Source organism: Merops nubicus, unplaced genomic scaffold, assembly GCF_000691845.1.
Source record: "Merops nubicus isolate BGI_N331 unplaced genomic scaffold, ASM69184v1 scaffold6121, whole genome shotgun sequence".
Lineage (NCBI taxonomy): Eukaryota > Metazoa > Chordata > Aves > Coraciiformes > Meropidae > Merops > Merops nubicus.
In genome coordinates, this window is record NW_008586115.1 from 23,976 (window position 1) to 50,750 (window position 26,775).

Genomic DNA, 26,775 nt, shown 5'->3' on the forward strand with positions numbered 1-26,775 from the left:
AAAAATAGAGTTCTGCAATATATGGACACAAGCTCTTTGAGAGAGACAGTCAGGGAAGACAAGGAGTGTGGTTGCCCTCTGTTAAAGGAGCTCTTCTATAGGACGGACAATATGGTGAATATTTGCTTCAGATTGATCAATTAGAATTAAAAAAAAGCAGATGAAGTCTTTAAACAACCCAAAGAAGTTTTAGGGTAACAGAACCTTGATGCTTACAGGGCAGAGAATTGGGAAGGCTGGACTTTGCTCTCCTTTGTATTTTCTGGAAGAGCAACAGTGTGACACAAGAAATCCAGCTGATTTCTGGAGGGTGTCAGAGATAGCTTCTTAATGCCAGTAGTGGATGGATCAACAAAGGGTGATGCACAGCTGGATCTGATATTCACACACAAGGAAGAACTGGTCACGGATGAGGTAATCAATGGTAGTATTGGACACAGCTACCATGAAATAGTAGAACTCAAGATCCTGAGACTAAAAAAGAAATTACTAGTTAGTGGAAGACAAATAATTAATGGGAGAATGCAATGCTGAAGGTAAAAGAGTTCAGGAAAGCTGTTAGGTCTTTAAGGACAGCATTCTCTAAAATGCCCATACTCAGGAAAATACGTAGATTAATCAGGAGACAAGCCCACCTAAACAGGTTGTTCATGGTGGAGCTCCAAAGTAGTCAAAGGCAGTATAAAAGACGTGGAAGTAGAGAGACTATGAAGGAACAAATTCAGAAAAGCTGACCAGTAGATGTAGATATGGTGTTATGAAAATCAAAGCTCATTTAGAATTGAGATCTGCTATGGACATTAAGGGCAAGCTTCTGTACTGGTACCTTCATAAAAAGCTGAACAAGGAAAATGTAGGCCCAGTGCTGAAGTAGGGTGAAATAACAACAGTAGGCACAGGTAAGACTAAGGTAACTCAGGATTTTCTTTGCATCAGTCTTCACACCAGCAAGGTCTTCTAAGCCTCACTTACAAGAGAGTTCAAGGAGGAGAATAATGACTGCACCAGAGAAGCACTGGATCAAGTCAGGAAAATCTTGAGAGAATTTAAGCCATCCAAGTCCACTGCATCAGACAGGCGGCCTCCAAGGGTTCTGAGTGTGCTGCCTGACACCCTTCCAAGGCTGCTCTGTGTCATCTTGGAAGTGTGTCAGAGATCAGTGGCAACTGCTCATAACTGGAAAAGGGAAAACATTATATCCATATTTATATATATATCCTCAACAGAGGCTGAAAAGATGACTTGAACTAGTTGCCTGCCAGCCTCAATTTCAGTCCCTAGGAAAATCCTGGAATGAGTTTTCTTGGAGCACATTCCTGAGCACGTGGAAGAGAAGGTGCTACTGGGAACATGCAACATGACCAATGTAATTGATTACTACAATAAAATGACTGGATTTGTGGATGAGGAGGGAGTAGTGGGTGTCATTTACCTCAGGACTTCTCACACTGTCTCCCGTAATATCCTTCCACACAAGTTGGGATGTTATGGTCTTGTTGGGTGGACATCTGTATCAGTAAAAGGCTAGTTGCACTATCAGATGGTGACAGTTAATCAGACATACTCTAACTGCAGACCTATGACAAGAAGAGTAGTGCAGGGGTCTATCCTGGGACCTCTCCTTTTTAACATCTTTGTCAATGACCTTGAGGAGCCAATCATCAAGATTGCAGAAGAACCCAAACATCCAGTCAATATGCTTGGAGGCAAGGCTGCATTCCAGGGTGACCTATACAGTACAAAGAAATGGGCCAATAGGAATCTTATGAAATTCAACAACAATAAATATCTAGTCCTGCACCAGAGAAAGAGAAAGCCCTGCAACACCACAGCCTGGGGAGTGGCTCTGCTGAGAAGGATCTGAGGGTGCTAGAAGATGGTATACTGGGCATAAGCCACCAGTGTGTACTGGAAGCAGAGAAGGTCTCCTGGGCTGTGTTAGCAGAAGCACAGCTGGGAGGTTGAGGCAAGTAATTTTTAACCCCTCTCCTCAGCTCTTATGAGACTGCATCTACAGTCCTGCAACCAGTTTTGAGCCTCCAGGCAGAAAAGAGTAGAAAAATAATCTGGAGTGAATTCAGCAAAGGCCCACCAAACTGGCTAGTGGCTGAAGCACTTGCCCTGTGAGGACAGGCTGACCTAACAGCAGCCTCCCCACATAAGTCTGAGAGATGCTCTTCACATCATGCAAAGGTGACCAGAAGTAAGGGCAAATTTTTTTCCCATGAGTACAGTCAGGTATTGCAACAGGCTGCACAGAGAGGTTGTGCGACCTCCATCTGTGAAGGTTTTCAAGACTTAACTGCATCAAGCCCTGAGCAACATGTTCTGATCTTCTTTTCTAGTCCTGCTGTCAACAGGAAGTTGGACTAGAAACCTCCTGTCACTTCCTTCCTTCCTTGCTACTTCTTGAACAAATCACCTTTAGCCAACCTACAACAGGCATATATCCATACTAAGTATGAGAATTGAACATGCCTGGAGGATGAAATGCTGAAAGGAAAAAACTAAATTCTCATGTACACTACTATACTTCAGAAGAAAACTAACATTTAATACAACACCCTAAATGCCCTTTTAGTACTTTTACGTCAAGTGCTTTAGGCTTTTATTTAGAAAAAAAATCCCCAAAACTTAACAAATTCTATAGTCCCAGTATATAAAGCCACTCCATATTGTCCTGGATTCTCAATTTCTCTCTCTATAGCTTTCAATATCTAACACTCCCATGTGGGGAAAAACAAAATATGAAATGGCAGACACATTCAAGAGGCAAAACAAAAAAACACACAACATTTTTATGGCTAGAATTCTCATGTAACCTCCCACTCAAAGCAAGGGTACAGCCAGGATGAAAACATACACCTACAAAACACAGTATTTTGTTAAACAGTATACTTCTCCCAGAAATTTACCTTAAGGAAGCCATTCGTCTATGTGTGAGATTATGTCTTAATAACAGTACATTAAGATGGTATGTTATTTCAGTCCATTAGGACAGTACTGTGGTTTAACACATAGTGTCACAGAAACTTTTAACTTTTTTGATAATTGCTCTTGAACAGAAGAAATACTTAAAATGTATATCCACCTGCATACACAAACTTAATATACTGTTAATGAGAATTTATAAATTAATTAGTAAACATAGCCTTATTAAATACAATTTTCCATCTGCAATGTCAAGCTTTCCTACTATTGATTTCTAACTATTACTAAAATTAAACCAAGATTATTAGTGGTAGATGAACATCTCTCAGAAGAAAATAAAACAAGCCAATATACACTAATTGTCAGAATGGTATTTCCATTTGCTTTTTTAATAAACAATTGTAAAGCCATTTGGAAGTAACACTGTCCAACACTCCACCTGAGTTGGGGAATTTAATGTTTTATAAATCAGACTGGTTTAAAAAAGCAGATTATGAAGTAGTACAACTATCCTATCCTAAACTCTTTCCAAGATACTAATCAAGGTTTTATGGGCATATTAAATTATGCTCACATATGTGCCAATTTGGGTTTTAGCACTAAAATATGAGATATTATTCTCGACATTCTGGGGTCATTCTAATTAAGATTATATCCATAGTATCACAAGAAGACACAATATTTCTTATGGATTACGTTGCTTGAGCAATGGATCTGTCTTTACAAAAAAAAAATAATTTATGAAGGTGAGCAAGCAGAGATCTGTATTTTCTGGATGGGCAAAACCAGAAGTTAGTAAAAATAAAAGCATTTAAAAAGTTTAAGAGATTTTTTTAAAACCAGAAATTATCAAAACTAAAATGAAAACACAGTTGACGATGCATATTATTTAGTTTTATATATTAATGCAAGCTATGCAAACCCAAAACCTCTCTTTTAAGAAGAATCTCATTAAATATTTAAAACTGAACCCACCATGCTATTAAGTATGCCTAAATTTGCAGAATTCTGAGGTATATCTAATTATTAATACTAGTTTTTGGAGGACAGAGAATACACCTGAAAACCTTTGTTGGGAAACAGGGGAAGATTTTGGTAGCGTTTCCTGTTTCCTATAATAGCTTCTGTCATGACACTTGTAGGTTCAAGAACCCTGTTGCTTCTAAATTCTAAAGTCTTTGTGTGAGATACCAAGAAAAAAACTTCATGCAGCTCCTTTAAGTTCCATAGGACAAGGGGAAATGGTTTTAAACTGAAGGACGGTAGGTTTAGACTGGATCTTAGGAAACAGTTCTTCATTATGAGGGTGGTGAGACTCTGGAAAGGATTGCCCAGAGAAGCTGCGGATGCCCCCTCTCTGGAGGTGTTCAAGGCCAGGCTGGATGAGGACTTGAGCAACCTAATCTATTGGAGGGGCATCTCTCCAAGGCAGGGAGACTGGATTAGGTGAACTCTAGGGCCCCTTCCAATCTAAGCTGTTCTATGATTACTTCTACTAATGCTCTCTGTAGTAGGTTTTAAAAAAAATTAGTTACAGCACAAGCTGTGGACATTCCTAAATATTGGTTTATTTTTGTTTTTTTAAAAATTATAGTAATGCATAATTACAATAGTTAAATGAGAAACTGACACAAACTCAGTTTACTAAAGCATCTCTGAAAATAGCAAGATAAAACTCTTGCACCTAAACCCCAGATGCAAGAAGCTGCCATTTAATATCAGAAATGTTGATTTCTTTACCTTTTTTTTTTTTTTTTTTTTTTTTTTTTTTTTTTTTTGTATGAAAAGGAAAGCCTAAGCAAGTGCTTAAGAGTTTGGTGAAGTTTGCCTTTTGTACCTTCATATCCTTATAAAGAAGAAAGTTTCTTTCCCGTAACACGAAATGACGTTCCTGAAATTTGTTTCCGGACAGTAGTTTTGATGGTTCTTCTTTGTACTTCAGACTGCCTGCTTTCACAATACCTTTCTCATTTTTCTCTATCAAGAAAATAAAAGAGTATTTTGTTAAAGATTTTACAACACTGGAAGCTGCTAGTTTTTACATTCCTCTAGTATTAGTATTCATCAAAAGACTAAAATTATAATTCCACCGATTTGTTATTATGATATATGTAAGAGTAATAAAATTATATATAATATAAATCTGTATAATTGTCTATTACATTAAAATACATACTGTATTTTAAAATATGCAATATAATAAGAAAATGAAATATTCACACCATTACAGTTTTAATTACTGAGGGAAAAAATCTTCTGTTTCACTTCTGGGATAACATAGAAAGAATCCATCAGCACATGTTAATTAGAAGCATCTTTTCAGAATAGAATGTGTAGATAAGTCTAAAAGTATGACATGGATACTTTTAATCCCTGCACTTCAGAGAATCAAGAATTTTCCATCAAGACCTGATTTTGTCATGAGTCTGCCTCCTTTCCTATTCGAGTCAAAATACATATAGAAACAAACAAATAATAGGTAAAATTAATTAAAAATATTAAAAAATCCCCACACAATATCCCACCAACATTTCTACAGTTTCCAATTTTCCTATTCTGTCCAATAAATATATATTATTTTTTCAAACCACTTTATCAGCTTTTCCCAGTGCATCCACTTTCAAATAACAAAAACTTAGAATCATAGAATCACTATGACTTCTGACTGTTAATTAATTACTACGCTGATATGACTCATGTATATAAACTCAAACCAAAATAGCAGTTTAGCAAAGAAAGGAATAATAAAAGAAAAAAAAAATCCTACTTGGATCTTATGAAGTCTTTATGACAGAGCACAGAATTCAGCAGAATTCTGAAGTATTCTTTTCTCCGTGAGGCAACCAGTGCTGGAAGCTGACTGCCAGTGTGAAGATACAGCAGCTAGGCAAGGAGTTGAACTCTTCTCTATTCCAGTCAAAACCACTTCACCTTGAAGAGGGAGCCTTACTAAGAGGGCAAATAATTTCTTTATCCCAAAACATATCTACTACTTATGCCATATTTTGGCTTTTGCCACCTTTTTTTTTTTTTTTCTCTCCTTCCCTCAATGTAGCTATTTCCTGTAAGCCATTCACCTACTTAGGGAACTGAATAAATTGTTTAGGAATCTACTCGTAAACATCTAGGAATTATACCACTGGTTTATATAATATATTAATTCAAGACTGTAAAGAAAACTGTTGTGTAAAAGAACTACGTGATATATGGAGATTAGCATCCTTCCCCAACTACTCATTTGGCTTTTTTCATTAAAAATCCACTTAGGATTTAAGCATCTGATATCAAAACTCTATTATTAAGAAGCAGCATACAATATAACCTCAAAAAATAAGAATGTTTTAAATAAATCTAGAATAAAAAGTAATGTAAAATACGTTTTTATTTGGCCAGCAAAGACAGAACTACAGAAAGGACCAACTTTCATTGTTTGCATATCTTTTTTATTTGTGAAGAGTGGTATTACACAGACACAGCTAACTGCAAAAACAGTTACGCTATGGAAGCAACATTTGCTGTAACGTGTACTAATCAAAATAATGTGTTCTTTCCATCTTCATACATTCTGCTAAATGAGCCATCAGTATCTTCAAGTACTGCACGACATGCACAAAGCAAGTATAAGCAGTGACAATGGAGAGTTAAGAATTTGCATGAAACATCACTAATGACCATAAGATGCAGGGTCTAATATGTATATATCACATAGTACTGTTTGCAGCTACATGTATTGCAGTAGTTATGTGGGTTTTTTCCTTCTCTTAACGTGCAGACAGTTATTTCACACATGAGTATTCAGGAAAAGTCTCAGCATTTTAATGGCAAATGTATTAAAGCATTGAATGCATGGTTGTGCATGTACAAGAAGTACACGAGTGATATCCAGTCTCAAACATTCAATTATGCAAATACACTTTAAAGTGCATATAAAAAAAAAAAAAAAAAAACACCAAAAAAACCAGTATATATTTCAAAACTCAAAGTCAGATTCTACTATTACTTGCCTAATATAAAGAGACATTTGGACATTTGGACCAACTTGAAAAGTCCTATCTCAATTCCATCTTTCATACTGGCTAAAACCCAGCTGTTCAGAGAGTCAGAACTAAATTATTCTAACAGTAACTGTTTACAAAAAGATGACAATTAAAAATTGTGAATCCAATTCCCTCTTGCTTTATATCTTAGTACAAACTGAAGTTATGACAAACATTTAAAAATATGATGGAAATTAAAAAGCTAATAACTTTGATTTCATCAATTACAAATCAACTACATTCTAATTAGCATGCTTGTCATGAAAGAAAAATCTCAGATGAAAATTTTCCAGTATTTTCATTAGAAGTCAAGGGAGAATCTAATGCCAGAACCAATACATTTCAACAATTAAAAGGAGAAGTCACTTGGATTGCATAAGTGCAAGCATTACACACACAGTTAAAAAAAGCGCTAACATATTCCCTCTTTGCCAGTAAGAATATTTATTTCATGTTCAGAATAAAATGGATCCTTATTCACATAATCACAATGCTCTTTCTTTTTTTAAGCATAGCAGAAGAGGATGGCAGAATACTTCCACATCTGTACGAAACGGGAAGATTTTTAATTTCTGCACATAGGTCTCACTATGACAAAAATTCATTCTAAACTTCCCAGCATTCCCACCATAGCAAACCTATCAAATACTTGATACTTACAAAGATCTGAAAAAAGCCTGAGGGGAAAAAAAAAAATCCTTTAAATTTATTATATTCTGTATTCTTTAGAAGCTAGTATTTCATAAAGTAAATCTAAAATAACTGGGATTAATCTTGATCAGTATGGTATTTCAGAGGCAAACTTTACAAAACATGCAAACCTTTTTAGAACTTTGCAACTACTAGGAACTAGATGTGCTCATCCATTCAGGACTGATCCACCTATGGTTTAGACATTTGCATTTCAAAGAATATCTCTGAATAATAGCCCCTGTTCTCAGAAATCAATACTTCCCACTCAAATTATACAACTCTTCACTGGGAAAATTTCAAGGACTTACAAACACACACTTTATAGTGAATCTATTCTCTCATATTTATCTAACAAATAAAACTTGAATATGAGAAATTTTCAAGTAAGATGAAGAAAAAGTGTCATGAAATAGTATTAAGCTGTACTGAGTGTCTCTTATACAAAAATATAATGCACATCTTGCCCTTCTGAATAGCACTTGAAAAAGTGCTCCTGCAACAACTGTAAAAAGCTATGAAAGAAATTGTCAAGAGAGAATAACTAAAGATCTGGAGGAAAGTGTAAAACTAACCACAGATTTAATGACACATATCAATACAAATAAACTAACACTTTTTTTCCTTGCAAAGGAAAGATGATTCCTAAACAACAGAGAAAATATATCTAGACTTCAATACAGTGTTTGATATTGCACAATATGAGAAAGTAGATTAAAATGGACAAAATGAGAATGAGTATAATTAGGAAATGGGGAATACACTATGTACAAGGAACACGTGACAAGTTGCACTGACAGGGAAGACAACGATAAGTCACTAAGATGAAATGAGGCTAACAGAGTTGTTCCTTTAGGCTGACTATTGAACCATCATTATTTCAAATGCCGTTAAAGGCTCTGGAAGAAAAAGGAGGAAAGTGCTTATGACACAAAGCTCTGAGGTAACATTAACAGAAAACAAAGCAAAACAAAACAAAAAATAACCAAACAACCCATGTCAAGAATATTGTAATCAAGTCTGTAAGATTCTAACATCAATCAGAGAACCAAGGGAGATGAATGAAATTCAGTTATAATATGATGACAGCTCTATTATATTTACTGCAAAGGAGAAGGATACCCACTCACCCAGTTGTCCATTTGTATGGACTGAATTCACTGTTAAAAAACATACTTCATATGGTAATGTTTGGGTATCTAGCCCCAGCCCTACTACTCAGCATGGAGCAATTATCCACATAAAGCCTAAAAGACCTAAAAGCAGCAGTTATTTCTTGTGCACTTTGAGATGGAAAACCTGAGCATAACCACAACTGCCTCCTCATCTAGACACAGGAAGCATCTCTTCCCCAGTGACCTCCTCCTGTGTCTTTTCTCACTCTGAGACTGTGATGGAAGTACTATGTTTATCTAAAAAAATCCATATGTTTTTGGCCTGAAATAATTGCTTACTTGTTCAAATGGTGTTTACAGATGCAAGAATAGAAATAGAAACAACAGACAAGTAGGTTCCTGCACCTAAAAAATGTAGATGAATTGTGTGGACTTTCTGTGCGTCTCTGCCTAAACTTAATACATTGTTTTGCTAAAGTTAGTGAATATGCTCCTCAGTATTGGTAATGTTTCATAACAAATGTACAAGCTAAAAGCAGACTCAAAAACTCCAACAGAATGAAATTACTGCAGAACTGTATTTATTTTAAACATTATCATAACAAGTTTCAATAAGAAAAAGTAATGGTTTAGAAAGTAACTAATGTTTACCATGTCAAAATTCCTTAAAATGACAACTCCAATTCTTAGGAAAAGATTTTGCAATGTACAAGATTACTTTGCCATGTAGAGTTTGAAGAGACCAACACTGTAAGTATGCCGTATGGTAGAGATATTTTCCCTTCAAATTGCTATGAAAGCTAATATAAATTATTAAATAAGGTTTTAATAATTTTAACACACACAAAAAAAAAGAAAGCTAGTAAATATAAACATTCAGTCAAAAGCCAATGTGTCTAGACTAAGGTCAAACTGAATAGAATTGATACAAACAATTACTGCGATGGTTTGAGAAAACAAATGGATGTAAAAATTAGAAGAGGGCAAATGTCAAGATTTCCCATTTAAATAGTACTGTGTTTTGTAAATTGACACTAGCCTAATCCTTATGTGTTCCCCAGGGCAGTGGTTCTCACAGTCCTTATGACCCATTCTCTTTTCTGATTACACCTCAACATACACTGAGTGAAGTGATATATCAAGCTTTTAATGAAATAGGCCATTTCTCTCCATTCTCTCTCTGCTATCACACATTTAGAGATAGTGAAACTCAAAAGTCACAAATAGCACACTTGTTAAGGTTGTTTCGTATTTGTAGAATATGCTTTTATAGGAATAAATGATGATGAGAGAAGGCTATTACTATCTGAAGATTAAGCATAATAGCATAACTTTTACTTCTTGAAATCAAGCATACAGGATTTCAACTGCTTGAAAACAGGATAGTAATTTTAGGGTATGTTTAACTTCTAAACTCCTGTTTCCCTCAAACAGAATACTATATCTTATTACATGGGAGACTTAAATCCACATATTATGTTAAAAAGAAACCCAAACAAAATCAAACAAAAAGCCCAACACAAAACAGGGCTGGGGCAGGATGTAAATTCTATTTTTCCACTATATATTTAAGCTATATTTCCTTTCAGTTGTCAGATCTAAATTCCTCATTTTTTTTAAAGGCTACATCCTCTGTAACTCATTCAGCTCCTTGAGTATGTCATTCAAATTAGCTTTGTAGTTTGAAGGCTTCGGATTATATAACAGAAATTGTTATTCATATATTATGTACTTATATAATTAAATACAGTGCACATTTTATATATAATGTAATCATTATATATACACAGGGTATACATATATATATAGTCCACAGAGAGTATAGTGTAGTATATATGTGGATGAACTATGCAGACCTGCACCACAGATAAAAGGGCAGTCTCAAGCTGCACAGCAGAAGTTTACAAACTGAGGCAGAATGCTGAGTGTCTGCATACTTCTGTTCAAATGGGAGAGCTTACAGTTTGTAGAAACAAGAACTGTAATTTCCAGGTTTTCAAAGAAAGTCAGCACAACCCTCAGTGGATCAGTAACTTTTATAAAGTAGCAGCAATTCAGATGTTCTGGGACACTTTGCCCCTATGAAACAGCTATAAAAAACTTGCCATCCTCTTGTCCCCGCACAAAGTATCTAAGTTTTAAAAAGATACATACCACTGTAGATTTTTATCATGTCTGCTGTTACAAATCTCTTTATTATCAGATATGCAGTGCCAGGATCTGGTAATGAACTCCACTGAAGAACTTGTTCTAGTACATTCTCTGTATAATGCAGAGGACGTTCTGAAAAACAATGGAGAAAAATAAAAAAACACAAGATTGAAATAAAAGAAAAAAAAAAACAACACCACCAAACACAAACCAGGACTGGGGGCCTTTAGAAGTTACACATGCCTATACACAACACTGTCTCATTCACTTTGAGCTATGGAAGAAAAACACTGCTTTCAAAAGATAATTAGGCACCTCATTGACCTTCTACAGCAACACCTTTGCTGGCAAGGTCTGCACAGGTAATGAACATCAAATTAAACAAGCAGCAGTCAAATATCCGGTGACTTTTTTTTTTTTTATTTAGTTATGAATATTTTCTTATGTAAAGACATTAAAACATTGCTTTAAAACTAAATATAAAAATTAAGAATTCTCTCAAGAGATACCTAAGAATGAACAAACAGAACTGAAACCTGTAGCTATACTGGGTCTAATTGGTCTAGGCTAAATATTAAAATATGTCATCATAGCCACCAACTCTGTGCAATCAAAAAATCAAAGAATTTGAGGCAGTTAGAGTGGGGAAAACAAACAACCAACCCACCCAGACCTAGTATAGATTATATTGTCTGTTAATGATTTAAGCACACAGACAGACCCTTGGTTCCAGTACACTCCTTTAAGTAGATGGGAAAAACATGTGGTCATACATGGGTCTTCTCCCCATTGCTGCAGTCAAGAAATTTCCAGACCTGTACTTTTTTATTCAAATCTCATACAAAGAGCACATCAAGATTAAAATTGTGCCAGGGAGGTTTAGATTGGATATTAGGAGGAATTTCTGTACTGAAAGAGCAGTGAGGCATTGGAACAGGCTGCCCAGGGAGGTTGTGGAGTCGCCACCTGTGCAGATGAGGCACTTGGGGACGTGGTTTAATGCTCATGGGAGTATTTGGTGATGGTTGGACTTGATGATCTTAGCTGTCTTTTCCAACCTTAATGATTCTAAAACAATAGCAATAGATGAAGGCATGACAAGGCTGTATGTGTGCACTTTAAACACTTCAGTTGCTCAAACATACGTTTGTTGATAGGTATCATCCATCCAAAACACTCTAAGACCCTTTCATAGGACTGAAAACTGCAGGGATAGGAAAGTCCAGCCAGTACTCCACACAAATCCCAGTTCATATGACACATAAAGGTAGGAAGATCTTGCAAATAGTCCCTACATCTGCATTACCAGATCCAGCAAAAATCTGAGTGTGAAATGTACTGCAACACAGAAAGAGGCATCACACAAGGCAACACCAATGTAGATGGAGGGAGACTGTGCAGTTCCCCTCTCTATTAACCCTTCCTGCAAGCACACCTGAAAGCTTTTACCTTCTCAGCATTAAGCACCTACTATAATTCATGAAAGCACAAAAACCTTAATGATGGCTCTGCAGGCTACAACTTAGAGCACTGGATCCAAGTGTCATTTTAGCTTCAAAGAGAACCAAGTTTCCATTTGCATACCAACTTATGTGGGTTAGGTCTTGAGAAAAGCTGAGTCTAGCTCCTGGAAAGTCACATCTCTGTGACACTTGTCATACTGGGTCAGGTGGTCTAGCCTCATGTCTCTTGTGTGCTGAAGGGAAAAGTATGCTGCCATAATCTCATTTTTCATTTCTGCTAGGGTAGATGAATATGAAATGTCAACAGCTGCTTTGGGACTGTCCAGCATTACACTCTAGCAGAACATATTTTCCTGAACACCAGAGCTTCAGAAAACAGCAGCCACCAATAACACCCTTAAGTGACAGAAAAAAACTACTGCTGTTTTGGGATGAAAAAACAAAATCTACTTTACCTGTAGACTTGTAATACCACAAACTTTTGGGAAATTGTGGACTCTGATGCGGTAAAGTTAAACCAGCTTGTTGCTTCTGTACAATAAAAAACCCAATCCATTTTAAGGAGAAGAACTTTACAAGTCAAAGGTAGGAAACTGGCAAATCACCACATCTTCCTAGAACACCAGTACTCCCAGAGTAAACACCTACTGTTTTATTTATAGTTACATTTAAGACCATCTGTCATCATGGATTACACAGTACATAAATCATCATGCTGAAATGCATTAGCTATTTTACTGGCAACACACCTCATCTACAAACTATCCATCAAGAACAAATTATTGAAAATGTATATATATATATGCACCTTATTTTATAAAAGCATATAATATTGAACATTCTGCATTAGGTTAGATAAAACTATTGTTTATTTCAACTTTTCTATATGCAAATAATTTAGATGATTTTTGATATTATAATTTTAGTATTTTGAATAGCAAGCAGTCAACGTGTATATCCAATTACCCTTTTCCTTAGGTCATCATATGCTGAGAAATATTTTTTAAATGTCCACATTAAATGTCAGGAGAAAAATTACTTTTTAGAAAATATAGGATTCTGATTTTCTCTCCTCCTCAGGATTTGTCTTCAGGGCAGTGTATCTTTAAAAGTAAAGTAACTCTCATAAAACCTGGATTGACTGTAACAGACTGAATCCCACCACCCATTGGACAGGTACCAGACCATGGCAGCAACAGAAGAACAAAAAAAAAATTTCTGTCAGAAAGACACTCTGATCATTAATGTACATTTGAAACAAATAAGCAAACTTTGTTCCTGTCATGACATGATTACAGGAGTTACTTGTAAATGTCTTCCATTGTATAACATTCAATGGTGTTTGTCAAATGATGCCAGTAAAATCTACCCACAGCATCAAAGACTCAGTGTTTTATTTCTTTGGTGTTATGTTTGGACCAAAGACTGCATAGACCATTTTTCTCTGTTATACTCTCCGTGTTTCAGCTGTTTGAAAATCTGCTAGACTCAGCCATAGCACCACAGGAGCCTTCCAGAGTAAGTGCCTGTTACTACATGTATTATTTTTATTCTGCAACATGATTAATTCCATTTGGCTGTTCCAATGCACAGATTCTTCCAGACAGGAGTCCATAAAGCTGACACTTCATCAACACAGTCTCTACTGATTTGATCTAGGTGCCGAATTAGGACTCGATTTAATTTTATTTGGTTTTTGCTTGTTTGCTTTTGTTTTAAAACACTGGTATGTCATTTCTACTTTGCATTGTAAACTCGTTTCAATAGGATACACCCTAATCCCTTGCCAATATTTATTGTCATATAGGGCCTGTAGCATGTCATGCTAAGCTTAATTTTGCCAGTACATCCATAGTCATTAGTTCAGACATTTCTAACCCACACTAAAAAAAAATAGCTGCTGCACCCAGATACCTGAGGAAGCTGCTGTGGGTTCCATCTTTTGTATTTATTTTTATATTCTCCACCACATCTAGTTGAATTTTCATGCACCTATAAGTGTTATACATCAAGTTTAAGAAAATAAAAATCCCTTTTCAAATTTTTCACTACTCAGTCAAAAGAAATAGGATCTCTAGAGTACTTGTAGGATTTATCACAACTCTTCTAGAGGTAATAGATGCTAGCATTCTTTGTCACTTGACACCTGCATTTATGAATCCTGAAGTGAACTCTATCTTACAACTCTATACAGCATCACCACAATACTGCAAGATGCAAAGAGGGATCAGGATCACTTATTTTAAGTCCATAGGGAGAATATACTTCCATTCCCACTATTGATACTGCAAGGTCAAGACTGAGTATATCAGGATTGTTAGTATATCTGAAGAGATTACTGTTAGAACATATGAAAATCAAGTACGATGACACTACTCAAGCACTCTTTGAACATTTACCAATCTTAGTTTTCTCTATTTTTTTTTTTTAAACTTGAAAACAGGTATCTTCACAACAGAAATACACTAGTCCTGAGTCCATTTCTGTAACATGAAGGTAGTAAGAGCAGCAACCTTCTATGAAGCACAAATAGAATTTTTACTAAAAGTATATTCTTGTCCTCCATGTATTCTTCAAAAATCAGATGACATTAGTGAGTATTCATCAAAAATAAGGTGTTTTCATTAAAAAAGCTCTATTATTTTATGTTATTTTAAGTATCTTTAGTAATAAGGTGTAAGCTCCAGCACACATAAAGCACACTCAATGTTAAAACCTCTCTACAGCTCATTAATATTGAGACCATGTGACACTTGCTTTTGTTGGCGGTAGAACAGTACTTAAAACAAATGTTTCAAGATTCTGTGAGATACACCAAAATGCTACTTGCCATAAATAGCCTTAAACACCTTATGCCTCCTTTTTCATCTACACACATAAGATAATTGACTAAATAATGAAAAAGATTCTTTCCCCTAAGTATTAACTGTATTTTCTCATTTCATTTTCAAAAAAACATTATTCCTTATAAAATCAGCTGCTGACATTCAAATGAAAACAAGTTTCTTCTTTTAGACTTACTGGTAAGATCTACTTTTCTATAGCTGATGACTAATGAACTACGACGCAGAGTAATATAAAGAACATTTATTTTCAGCCCTCAATTTCTAAGCATTTTAAAACAATTCATCACATTATTTCTGGTGAAGTGTAGAAAGAAATCATGCAGATGCCCCAGTAACTAAATACAAAATAATACTGTGAAACCTCCTTTTTGTTTTGTTTCTATAAGCCTTTTAGTAACTCTTTAACTTAGCTTTTGATTCCATTAGGTTTTGAAAAATAAAAATGATAAAATGGGATGAACATGAGTAAATTTAAGTGTCACTAACCTAGTTCTCCATTTTCAAGTACTTCAAAAGCAGCCCAGATATCATCTTTGTTGGGAATAATGTTTTTGATTCCTAAAACATCGTTAGTTAATTCCTCTGCTTCCATCAAAGGTGATACCTGTAATACAAATTGAGTCATTTTACAGTATATTACAATCACCAATTTCTGTGTTTTGGTTTTTTCTCTCAAAATCTTCCTCCCTGCAATTGACCTTTTTAAAAAAAGCAAAGCAGATATACTGAGTTGGTAACCTATAAATTATTTGTCAGACTCCAGCATGCTTTCCTTATTTTGTTCCACAAAATTAGAGTTATAATTTTTAGCTGACTGATAACTCAGTAACATGAAATTTGTTTTCTTGAACCTTGAAAAATTAGAGGAAAAAAAAAAGAGCCTTGATATGTTTTCTTGAATATGAGAAGGTAAATATTACAGAATTACCATTTTTCATCTTAGTGATGCATATTCACATTTTTATTCCAATTAAAAAAAAACATGTTTAATGTGCCTGTATGTGTGTATCTATGTATACTACACACACACACAAACACGTTTGAGAGTCATATGTTGAACAGAACAAAAAGGAACCAGAAAGGCATAACATTACCTAAAAGAATTTTTAAAAAGACATTGCCCTTAATTTTCTACTTTCTTCTTAACAGTATCTGTTCTTTGCCATTACAGAAATTAACTTTTTCTCCTCAGCATCAAAACAATAGTGCACTACTACATGGAGACAAGCATGTGTTTAAAATACATTATCAGATAACACGGCTGAAAAATCTCAGTTATAGTAAGTAATAAGCTTTGGTTTCTTAGTCCTCTAGGAAAGTAGAAAGTCACTGGCAAAAAGAAATATCGTAAGGAGGGTCATTTAAATGGCATTGAACCACTAAATAATACAAGCACTCACTGTATACTTGTTAATTTTCTTGTGTGCTGCACCCATAGAACTGTGAGAATTATGATCACTGTGCACTGTAGTAAAACAGAAGGAGGATGTCTCCCCTTTAAAATTGTATCATAACTTTCTCCTTAAAAATGAATAACATCCAGTCTTTATAAAATTCAGGCAACACAGCAAATTTTAAAAGTTATTTAAAATCATAATGGAATTATTATTTTATATCTATCAGTGTGTAATTATATAAAAACATGTCTGAAAATAAATTTGGTGTATTTCATGGGGAAGTGCTTAGTAAAAATACTGTTTCACTTTTATACACTAACCCTGATTATAATACTACAGTCCGGTTCCTTTCTTTCCACATAAACTTCAATAAGCAAATCTCCAGCCTGGGAAACCTAAAATAAATAAATAAATAAATAAATAAATTAGGCTGTCTTAAAAAGTATTTTAAATATCCTGTGTTACATTCACTTTTGTTTGTTTACTGTAAGGAAAAAAAGAAAAAAAAAAACAAAAACAAAAACAAAAAACAAATCACCCTTTCACAAATTCAGGAGGAAAATCCAAACTCTGATTCAATCCAACAGAATCATATTAAAGAAAATGAACATACTGTAGCAGAAACCTTAAATTTATACTTAAGATAAAGTCTAAGGTGTGAGTGCATCTCAGTATCTTGAACTGTCAGAACCATAACTGATTTAGAGAATAGCCAGGCTCACTTCAGAGCCAAACTAGATGAACAGAATTTAAACCCATGGAGAAGGATGGAACCAGGAACCCCAAAATAAAGTGAACTATGAGAGGGAAAATTACAAATATCAGAACATTTCAGTCATATAACCACATGTAAATATCTAGATAATCAAAACTTGTTACTATGATGATTACATTGATGATTATTAACCACAATGAAAGCTTGCCATTACATATTTAAAAAAGGAATTAAAAACATACTCGATATAAATCTCTTAATTACAACTCTTCAAATTTGTTGGAGAGAGATCTAAACTTTATGTACAATGCTAACATGTAGAATAATTAGATAATAAAGCAAGTGTATGGTATAATATAGAATAGTTCAATATACTCAATACCAACAAACATAATTTAAGAATGTCTAACAATATGAAACATGGAAAGACACTTGAAAGTCAGTAAATCCAGCATTTTATAATCAAGTAGAAAATCCTAATTCATGAGAAGGAATTCAGTATTTCTGGGTCTGCTCACTTACGGTAACAAAACTATCCTTGTAGATGAGAAGTTACTTTTCTACAGTTAAAAATTTCTCATGTTTTGCCTGCTCTAATTCCCTTGCAGCATAGTCATAAGCATCTTCAAGAGATTGTAATTCATCCCAGTACCAAAAACATTTTCTAAAACTAAATACATGGTGATGATCAGAAATAGATCTTTCAGGAAGTGTACCCTTTTCTTAATAAGACAATATTAAGAATACTTAAATTAATACTAAGAATGACTCTTTTTTAATTTGAGAACAATATTCATAGTGATGACATTATATATTACTGCAGAGGAAGAGGTTAAAAGAAGGAAAAGAAATGCATCATATACAAAATAAATTATGGAGAAAATGAAAGAGGCAAGCTTTTACATACAATTTGACTAATTTACAGAAGCTAAAACTACATTTCTATAGAAAAATAAATGGCAGCACTCAATTTTAAAGAACGTTAACGTTATAAAAAATGGTGACTTTAAAGTTAGTTTAGCCTCTGAGACTAGAAAACTAATGGAAACACTTGTGAGGAAAAACATTACAAAGGTACTTTGAAGAAAGATGCTTAATTATAGTGGCACAGACTCAAAAAAAGCTCATTTAGTTGTAAAATTTGTTTTTCAGATGGTCTAACAGAAAAAGGTTGGAAATAAGAACGAAGCTGACATTTGACTTCCACTGGGCTCATATAAAAAACTGTATAGAGAGAAAATGTGATGTAAATTATGACAGCAAACAGAAACAGCTGGCTTAAGTGTATGGTGGACAGAAAATGAAGAGCAGCTAATGAAGTGCCACCTGGAACGGAACTTCAGGGACACTTGACACATGAGAAATTCCAAGTCTTCAGCAGAAGTTTGGTTCAGTTGTTCTACTCTGAACACTGCATCACCAGCCTGGAGGTAATACTATTATAGCAACCTATATACTCAAATGTATTAACTACCCTCTTCACTGATTTTCCCAAAAAATATGTGCACAATTGGATGCAATCATGTCAGACTATCAGATGTTAAATGGAATGGATTCTTACACACAATTCTTCATTGTAGCTACTTGAAGCCTAAGCTGCCAGTCACCCATACTGTTACATCAGTTGGCCTGCATCATGTCACTTTTTACAGTAACTGGAAGCCCATACAAAAAAAGTTCCCAAAAAGCTGCCTCTCCTGAACGAGCCTGAAGTCCAATCTCCATGTTATATGGTCTGCCCATGCAAGTGTTCCATATACATGGTCTTGCAAACTGCTTACAAGCTGAATGATGGTACCTACTGACAGAGGAAATAGGGCAGCTGAAAAAGAATGTTTCAGCATAGCCCTTTCTTTCACCTAAATAATGACTGATACCAAGTTAAAGCTATACCATTCCAACTAAGCACTGTTTCTTTTCTGAAAATGTTGATCCTGTTTCAGGTCTGTACCAGGAAATATTGCTCATGACAATTTGTTGGGGTCTGGCTATACTTTGTAGTGTTAATCACATAGCATCAAATGCTAAGTTGGACTTAAAAGCATTTTAAAGGAAGTTTATATGGCCAAGCCTGGCAAAATACAAAGTGTAGGCATTCATTTAATTTAGTCTTCCAAAACTATGAGTAATATGGTCTTCATACTCGTGACAGAATTTATAAAAGTAATACAGAGCAAAGAGGAATGCCAATCTTTTCCAATAGTACTTACTGTTAATCCAGCTCTGGCTCTAATGTATTCCCCCAGCTAAACCTACTGATAACACCATGCATAGCTAGGCAAATGTTAAATTCTTCTAGAGAAAGAGTTATATATAAAATCTTATACCATCCTTGAAACCACCTAGACAAAGCTTCTTTTACTCATCAGACAGTAAATACTTTGAAATAACAGCAAGTGCACCAGCTTTGATCAGAATTACTCCCTTCTGCATTGAACTGGTCCCAGGCATTAGACATCCATGCATTTCATGTGTTATGTGCACATGGAGTTTCAGGAAAAAAAAACTATTTTTAAATTGAAATACTAGTTATATTAGCCATGGCTGTTACAGAAAAATTGGTAACTGGCAAAATATGTTCCACAGTTTAATTCAGAGGGGAAAAATATTCATAGTAACAACCGAATTGCCATGACAGGCTCTGGAGGACTCTATTTAAGCGGTACTAGGCTGATGTAACAGAGAGGATGCAGTCACTGGGCTTAATAGCAGTTCAAACTTAAATTTAACAACTATTAAAAGGTAGAAGCTTTGTTCTAATCTCCATTGCTTGTTTATAAAGATAAAAATGTCATTATCTCTGGAGCAAGTGCTCCCAAACAGCTAAGGTCTCCTGAGTTCATATTTGCTACCTTGACTCCTGGTGGCTCTTTTTCCAGGAAACCCCACATAGTGTACAGATATCAATGATTTGATAAAAATCTATAAACATTTTCTAGTTCAAACTCAGCATTTTGTGACATCTTCAGATGCAATATTCAGAGAGATTAATTAAGAAAATCCAGCATCTCTGTTAATATTTTCCTCATAACTAAATATTCAGAATTAATGTTTTCCAAGTAGGAATCCCCAAACCACTTCAGATACACTTTTTAAATGCCCCAGTGATCAATTTTCTTCTAGGACTTTTGCATTACTTATTTTCTTTACAGGGAGATCAACATCAACCATAGCTTTAGCTTGAGACCATTGTCCCACTTGGGAAACAGGGAATAAATAGGTCATTCTGTATTCCATACCCTGTTTTCCATTTTATGCTGTTCAAGTTTGTATTAAAGAATAAAGCCATAAAAGAAAGTATATAATTTATAGGGCAAATCCATTTTGGCCACACAATACAAATGTAGATTAAAATATTTGATTAGGTCTTAATAGTAAAAGATTTCTAGAAGAGAGTGAAAAAGGTGGTACTCTACAGCAATAACTTTTCATTAAGAATCAGTTTTGCTGTCGCCTTTTCACACTGAGATTTTCTAGCATACAGGTATTTGTGATTTTCTTTATGTAACAGTTCACATGGAAATCCAGAGTGTTTGATCACATAAGGTCTTGAGCAATGCAAGAAGAGACTAAACATTTTTCTGTGATTAATTTCATAACAGCGATCCTCAAAACAATTACACATGTAATGCATACCTCAAAAATTAGCCTTTTCTATTGAAATGAAACATCCTTGGTACCTCAAGTTTAAGTGAAACTTAGGACTTACTTAGGACTGGTGCCATCTTGGTAAAGCCAAAGAGCTCAATCCGTCTAACAATTAAACTCACCCAGGATACATTCTGAATGAGCCCACTGCCAAACCAAATGATTTGTATTTGCATTTCCAAGACAGTGCCATAACAGATTGGCTCTAAGTTATTACAGGTGACTGTAAAGTTGTGGAAGGATGTGAAGGAGTAGAATCAGACAGAAAGGAAATATGCTCCACTGCAGCTATTAAAGCTGTACTACACTGTAAACACAGACACTCAAGAGAAGGAAACATGCATTCAGGTCAGCCCTTACCTTGCTCAAGGAAGTATTTAGCCTCCTCATTCCTTATCTGCATATTAAAAAGGAAGAAAATGCTTCTTCTTTAGAAAGTACCTTATCTTAAGGTGATGTTTTGGGTCAGTGAATCAGCACCTGACACACACAAGTTCAGGCATATTAGAAATTCATTCCTTCAGCATCCCAGTCACTGGCTAGGTCAGAAGGCTTCCTGTGCAGCATCACGACTGTTAAAAGACTCCAAATCTCCCTTCCCTACCCACTTCACAAGCAACTTACATGCTTCATCTGGGACAGAACAGTACATCTGTGATTCAGGAGCCTGCCATTGAATTCTGAAAATGGAAATACTGCCTCTCACATGATACAATGCCCGAGGTTCATGCCACCAGAAACCTAACAGCATGGGCCTGGAAATGACCAGGGCACACACTGGTCAGACCTCTGCCCTGAGCAACTGTGGTCCCAAGATCACAGAGTGAGCCATGAAGTGCTTCTGTATCAGAGGTAAGATTAGCCCTCATGCACCTAAGGCCTTTGGGCCTTTTGCAGTATGCAAATACAAGACTTTGTATTTGTATTTATATTTATACCTCCTTCTGGCATGCAAATACAAGACTTCTTGCCAGAAAAGAAAAAAAAAAACAAAAACAAAAACAAACAAACAAACAAACAAACAAAAAAAAAAAAAAAAAAAAAAAAAAAAAAAAAAAAAAAAAAAAGAAAAAACAAACCACAATGCTGAGATGGAAATCATAGCTGCAGTGCAATAACTTAGTCTAGAAACTATAGAAAGAATGCTCTAGAATTACAAAGTATAAGTGCAGAGACATCACTTAATGAATACAGCAAAAATTTAGAGATAAACCCAAGTAATAAGCTTCAGTGAAACAATGTCAGTGACAAATCATATCTAGAAGACTCAGTAGGCAGACTCCATAGTTCAGCTGAAACTCTCATATGTACATTTAACTATTTAGCACTTCTTTACCATGTTATTTGGAGAATTTTTTTTCCCCATGGGATGGAAAAAAAATAGATTTTCAAATGTACATATTTACATACAACTCCTAATGCATTTGGTTTTATTCCTTTCTCTCCCTTTAAACTAAAGTATTATGGGCCATTTTCTTGAATTTTTAAAGTTTTACTTGTACAAGTGTTTTCTCTGAAACTAAAAGTAGTCATTTCTAGCATGGTGTTAAGAATGAATGAGAACAAATTTAACAGTTGTATACCACCTAAGAAAATAAGAAACTGCTCTCTTGCAAATTTTAAGCACTATAAAGCACTAAAAATCATCCCTTTAGATTTATGAAGCCTGGATGGATGAGCAAAGAGCCTCTGACTGAATTCAAATGTACAAACAAAATATAGAAGAGATGGAAGCAGGGGCAGGTTAACCAAGAAAAGTGCAGAGCTACTGTCCCATTGTGCAGGGATAAAGAAACACCAAGGCAAACCTTGAGTTGAATCTTGCAAGGGGCAACAGGAAAGAATTCTACAAGTACATACACAGCAAAGGGAAACCAGGGAAAACATGGACACACTATTGAATAGAGCAGGGGATCAGGTGACAGACCACACAAAAGTGGGCAATGCCTTCATTTCCATCAGTCTCTGGGGCTAAAACTGATCCTCAAGAATCCCAGTCCCCTGAAACCACATGGAAGGTCTGAAGCAAGGAAGATTACCCTCAGTGAAGGATCAGGTTAAGGAGCACTTAAAGAAACTAGTTGTACATAAGTCTATGGGGCTTGACAAATAGGACCCACAAATGTTGAGAAATCTCACTGATGTCACTTGAAAGTCATTCTCAATTATCTTTGAAGAGTCATGATGACTGGGAGAGGTTCCCAAAGACTGGAAGAGCACAAGTATCAATTCCACCTTCAAGAAGAGCAAGAATGAAGATTTTGGGAACTACAGGCTGGTCAACCTGCCTGGGAAGGTGATAGAGAAAATCCTCCTGGAAAGCATGTCCAAACACATTAATGAGAACAATGTGATTTGGATTAGTCAGCATGGACTTATGAAGGGGAAATCGTGCTTAACAAACATGATAGTCTCTACAGTGAGGATACTAGTGGATGAAAGGATAGAAATGGATGTTGCTTACCTCAGTTTTAGTGATTTTTTTTTTTTGATAGTGAGTCCCACAACATCACCGACAAGCTGACAAAGTACAGGTTAGATAAGTTGACAGTACTGTGGACTGAAAACTGGCTGAACAGCCAAGAAAGCATTAATTTTTATCAGTTACCTGGATAATGGGCTTGAGTGCATCCTCAAGAACTTTGCAGATGATACTAAACTGGGAGGAGTGGCTGATACATTAGACAGACCTCAACAGGCTGGAGAACTGGGCAGAGAGGAACCTCGTGAAGTTCAACAAAGGGAAATCCAGGTCTTGCACCTTGGGAGGAGTAATCTCAGGTATCAGTGTCCCCTACCACACTGTGGGATGACCAGCTGGAAAGCAGCTTTGCTGGGAAAGACCTTGATGTCCTAATATACAAAAAACTGCTCAGGAGTCAACAATATGACCTCACATAAAAAAAGGCTAATGACCTCCTTGGCTATATTAGGCAAAGCACTGCCAGCATGTTAATAGAAGTGATTCTTCCCTTCTATTCAACACTGGCGAGGCCACACCTCGAATCTTGTGTCCTGAGCTGGACTCCTCAGTACAAGAAAGATGTGGAACTACTGGAGACAGTCCAGCAAAGAATCACCAATACAATGAAGGGACTGTTGCATCTTTCATATATGAAGAGGTTGAAAGAGTTGAGATTGTTCAGTCTGGAGAAAAAAAGGCCTGAGGGAAATCTTGTCAACATGTGCATCTATCTGATGGAAAAGAATGAAGAAAACCAAGATACCAAGTTCACTTTTCAGTGACGTAACAAGAGGCAATGGGCAAAAATTAAAAACACAAAATTCAATCTGAACACAAAAAATAATTATACTGTAAGGGTGGGCAAACACTGGAGGATGTTGCCCAGAGATGCTCCAGCCTCTGGCAGGACACAGTACTGAGCACTCTGCTCTAAGAAGCTATGTTTTAGCAGCAGTGTGATTAGACTAGATGATCCCAACAGGAATGAAGCTGCATCAAGGGAAGTTCAGACTGGACATTAGGAAAAAGTTCTTCACTGAGAGAGTGGTCATCCACTGAAAGAGGCTCCCCAGAGAAGTGGTCATGACTCCAAGCCTGTCAGAGTTCAGGAAGCATCTGGGTGACACTCTTAGTCATACGGTTTAGTTTCAGATAGTCCTGCATGAAGCAGGGCATTGGGGATTGGATGATCCCCATGGGTCTCTTCCAACTTCAGATATTCTATGATTCTATGGTAATTCTGTGATTAGGTAACAGGTTCATTTTTTAAGGTTAAAGTAATATTATTATTTCTTGTAAAAAGTTAAAAAAAACCTTAGCCATATTGTGAGAATCAAGTCAGAGTCTGTTAACACAATAGGCGTAACCACCAATTCAGAAAGTTAATTATTCAAGGTAGAGACTTTGCTGAGAGCAAAACAAGAACAGTTAGAAATCCAGGTTCAATCTTTCTGTAACTTTGCCTCTAAACAACGTGGTGAGTATTAGGAAAGCTAGTCCAAATAGACCTAATTATTTATAAAGGTTCCAATTGGATTATAAAGTTTGAAGTTTGGAAGACTATCTTTTCAGGTGCTTGAAGCTTTTTAATAAAAACAGTCTAATTTCAGAAAGCTTATGTTTTTATTTAAAACAAACAAACAAAAAACCCAGAAGCAAGTCTCTCTCTTTTTCTTCAACAGGCACGTCTTCCTTCTGTATGCATTCACAGACAAAGCATTATAGATTTTTTTTTCTGCTACCTTTCTATTTTTTTTTTTTTTGTAAAGCCCTATAAGCTCCAAAATCAGTGAAAGCTTCTTCTCCACTACTTTAGATTTCTGAAAAAGCTTTTAAGCTCTCTACATTTCCTTTTACTTTTCTTAATTCAAACACCATGGTTGTGTTATGAAACATTGATTTTTGCTTTAATTAGGACTGTGTACAAATCACATTCAGACAGCAAAACATACTATCACTTCCCTGTTTCATACAACTATGAAGTTATTCAAAAGTTGCTAAAAGTTAAGACTGGAACTCAAGATGATAATAACTGGCATAAGATGTCCCATTTTTTGTATTGTATCCCAAAGCTCAGTTTGAGTGTTACTATGTGTCTGAAGCTTTCCCAAATAATATTTGTGATTTGGGGTTCTAGAAATGGTCACAAAACAGGAAGTTGCTAAAGATTTAGATGCTTTAAACTGAAAGAGATGGAGAAACCCTAATGAACAGAGACCATGTATACACAAAGCTCATAAATTAGAGTATTAATATACACTTGAAGGTATTTCATATCCATCTTGAAAAAAAAGACAGGTCACTGCTTTCACACTTGCAAATGTTGACCATCTCCTTCTAGTACAATTTATGAAGCATAGAAAAAGCACGTAACAACCTGTAAGTTATTTCACTGCTCAGGTCAGAACATAATTCCACAGTATGCTCTACACAGAACTGTTTTGCTTTATCAGTTTATGCCAATTCTTTTATTTCATTTACCTCAGCTCCATGGCTAACAACACTGGTCATTATAAATAAAAATTTATATTTAGAAGGCATAAAAACCTGTAAACAACAATTTTAACAAAGATTATTATCTTTTCATATGAGATGGTATTTGTCACTTACCTGAGTGTCTTTCCACCTGGTAATAAAGCTGTTCTCTATATCCATTTGTTTGACCTGGTCTTCATTTATCTGTTTAAAAGAGAAAAAAAAAAATTCATCGATTAATAAGTATAAGGGAGCTAGTATAAAAATTACAACAAATTAGCAATCAATAATTTAATAATCTAAGATAAATATAAATATAGAGGAATGCTTACATCTCACAATAGTAAATAATTGAAAATAATTATTAATAACAATACTGTTATGCATGTTCTTACAGACGTAGCTATGCAAAACATTCTATCAGTTAGAAACAGCACTTCATTGATGGGATTCCTTACTATAAATTGTAACAGATATATATTATAAGAGGGGGAACTCCATGAAAAACTACCACAGAACATTATGGTGGCACAATAAATTCTAAACCAAACTGTCCAACACAAATTTCTGTTAGTAGTATTGTTTCTAACCAGATGGATGTAATGTTCTTTCTAGGCCTAAGGAATGAAACACTTTCTCTAGCCTTTATTGTAACTACAGCTCAGATTAAAAACAGAAAATTTGTCTGTTCTTCATTTCTGACCAAGTCCATACAATTTGAGTTGAAGTATTATTTTTAATAGTCATAATTGTAAAATTTTTTTAAAATTGGTATGTTAATGTCAGGAAGAAGGACACACACCCATTTGTAAAACAGTAGCTCACAGTAATCCTATATAGTCT

The 26,775-nt window shown here is 35.3% G+C and overlaps 1 protein-coding gene across 1 annotated transcript in view; it reads right to left on the bottom strand.

Moving 5' to 3' along the window:
* The window catches only part of ARAP2 (ArfGAP with RhoGAP domain, ankyrin repeat and PH domain 2), a 55,239-nt gene that overhangs the window by 10,808 nt on the left and 17,656 nt on the right, over positions 1 to 26,775 (bottom strand). The window contains exons 8-12 of the mRNA XM_008948538.1: positions 26,068 to 26,136; positions 16,951 to 17,025; positions 15,720 to 15,837; positions 10,928 to 11,056; positions 4,769 to 4,908 (exon numbers count right to left, since the gene is read on the bottom strand). Of these exons, the coding sequence (XP_008946786.1) occupies positions 4,769 to 4,908; positions 10,928 to 11,056; positions 15,720 to 15,837; positions 16,951 to 17,025; positions 26,068 to 26,136 (531 nt within the window). The remainder of the gene's footprint in view (positions 1 to 4,768; positions 4,909 to 10,927; positions 11,057 to 15,719; positions 15,838 to 16,950; positions 17,026 to 26,067; positions 26,137 to 26,775) is intronic.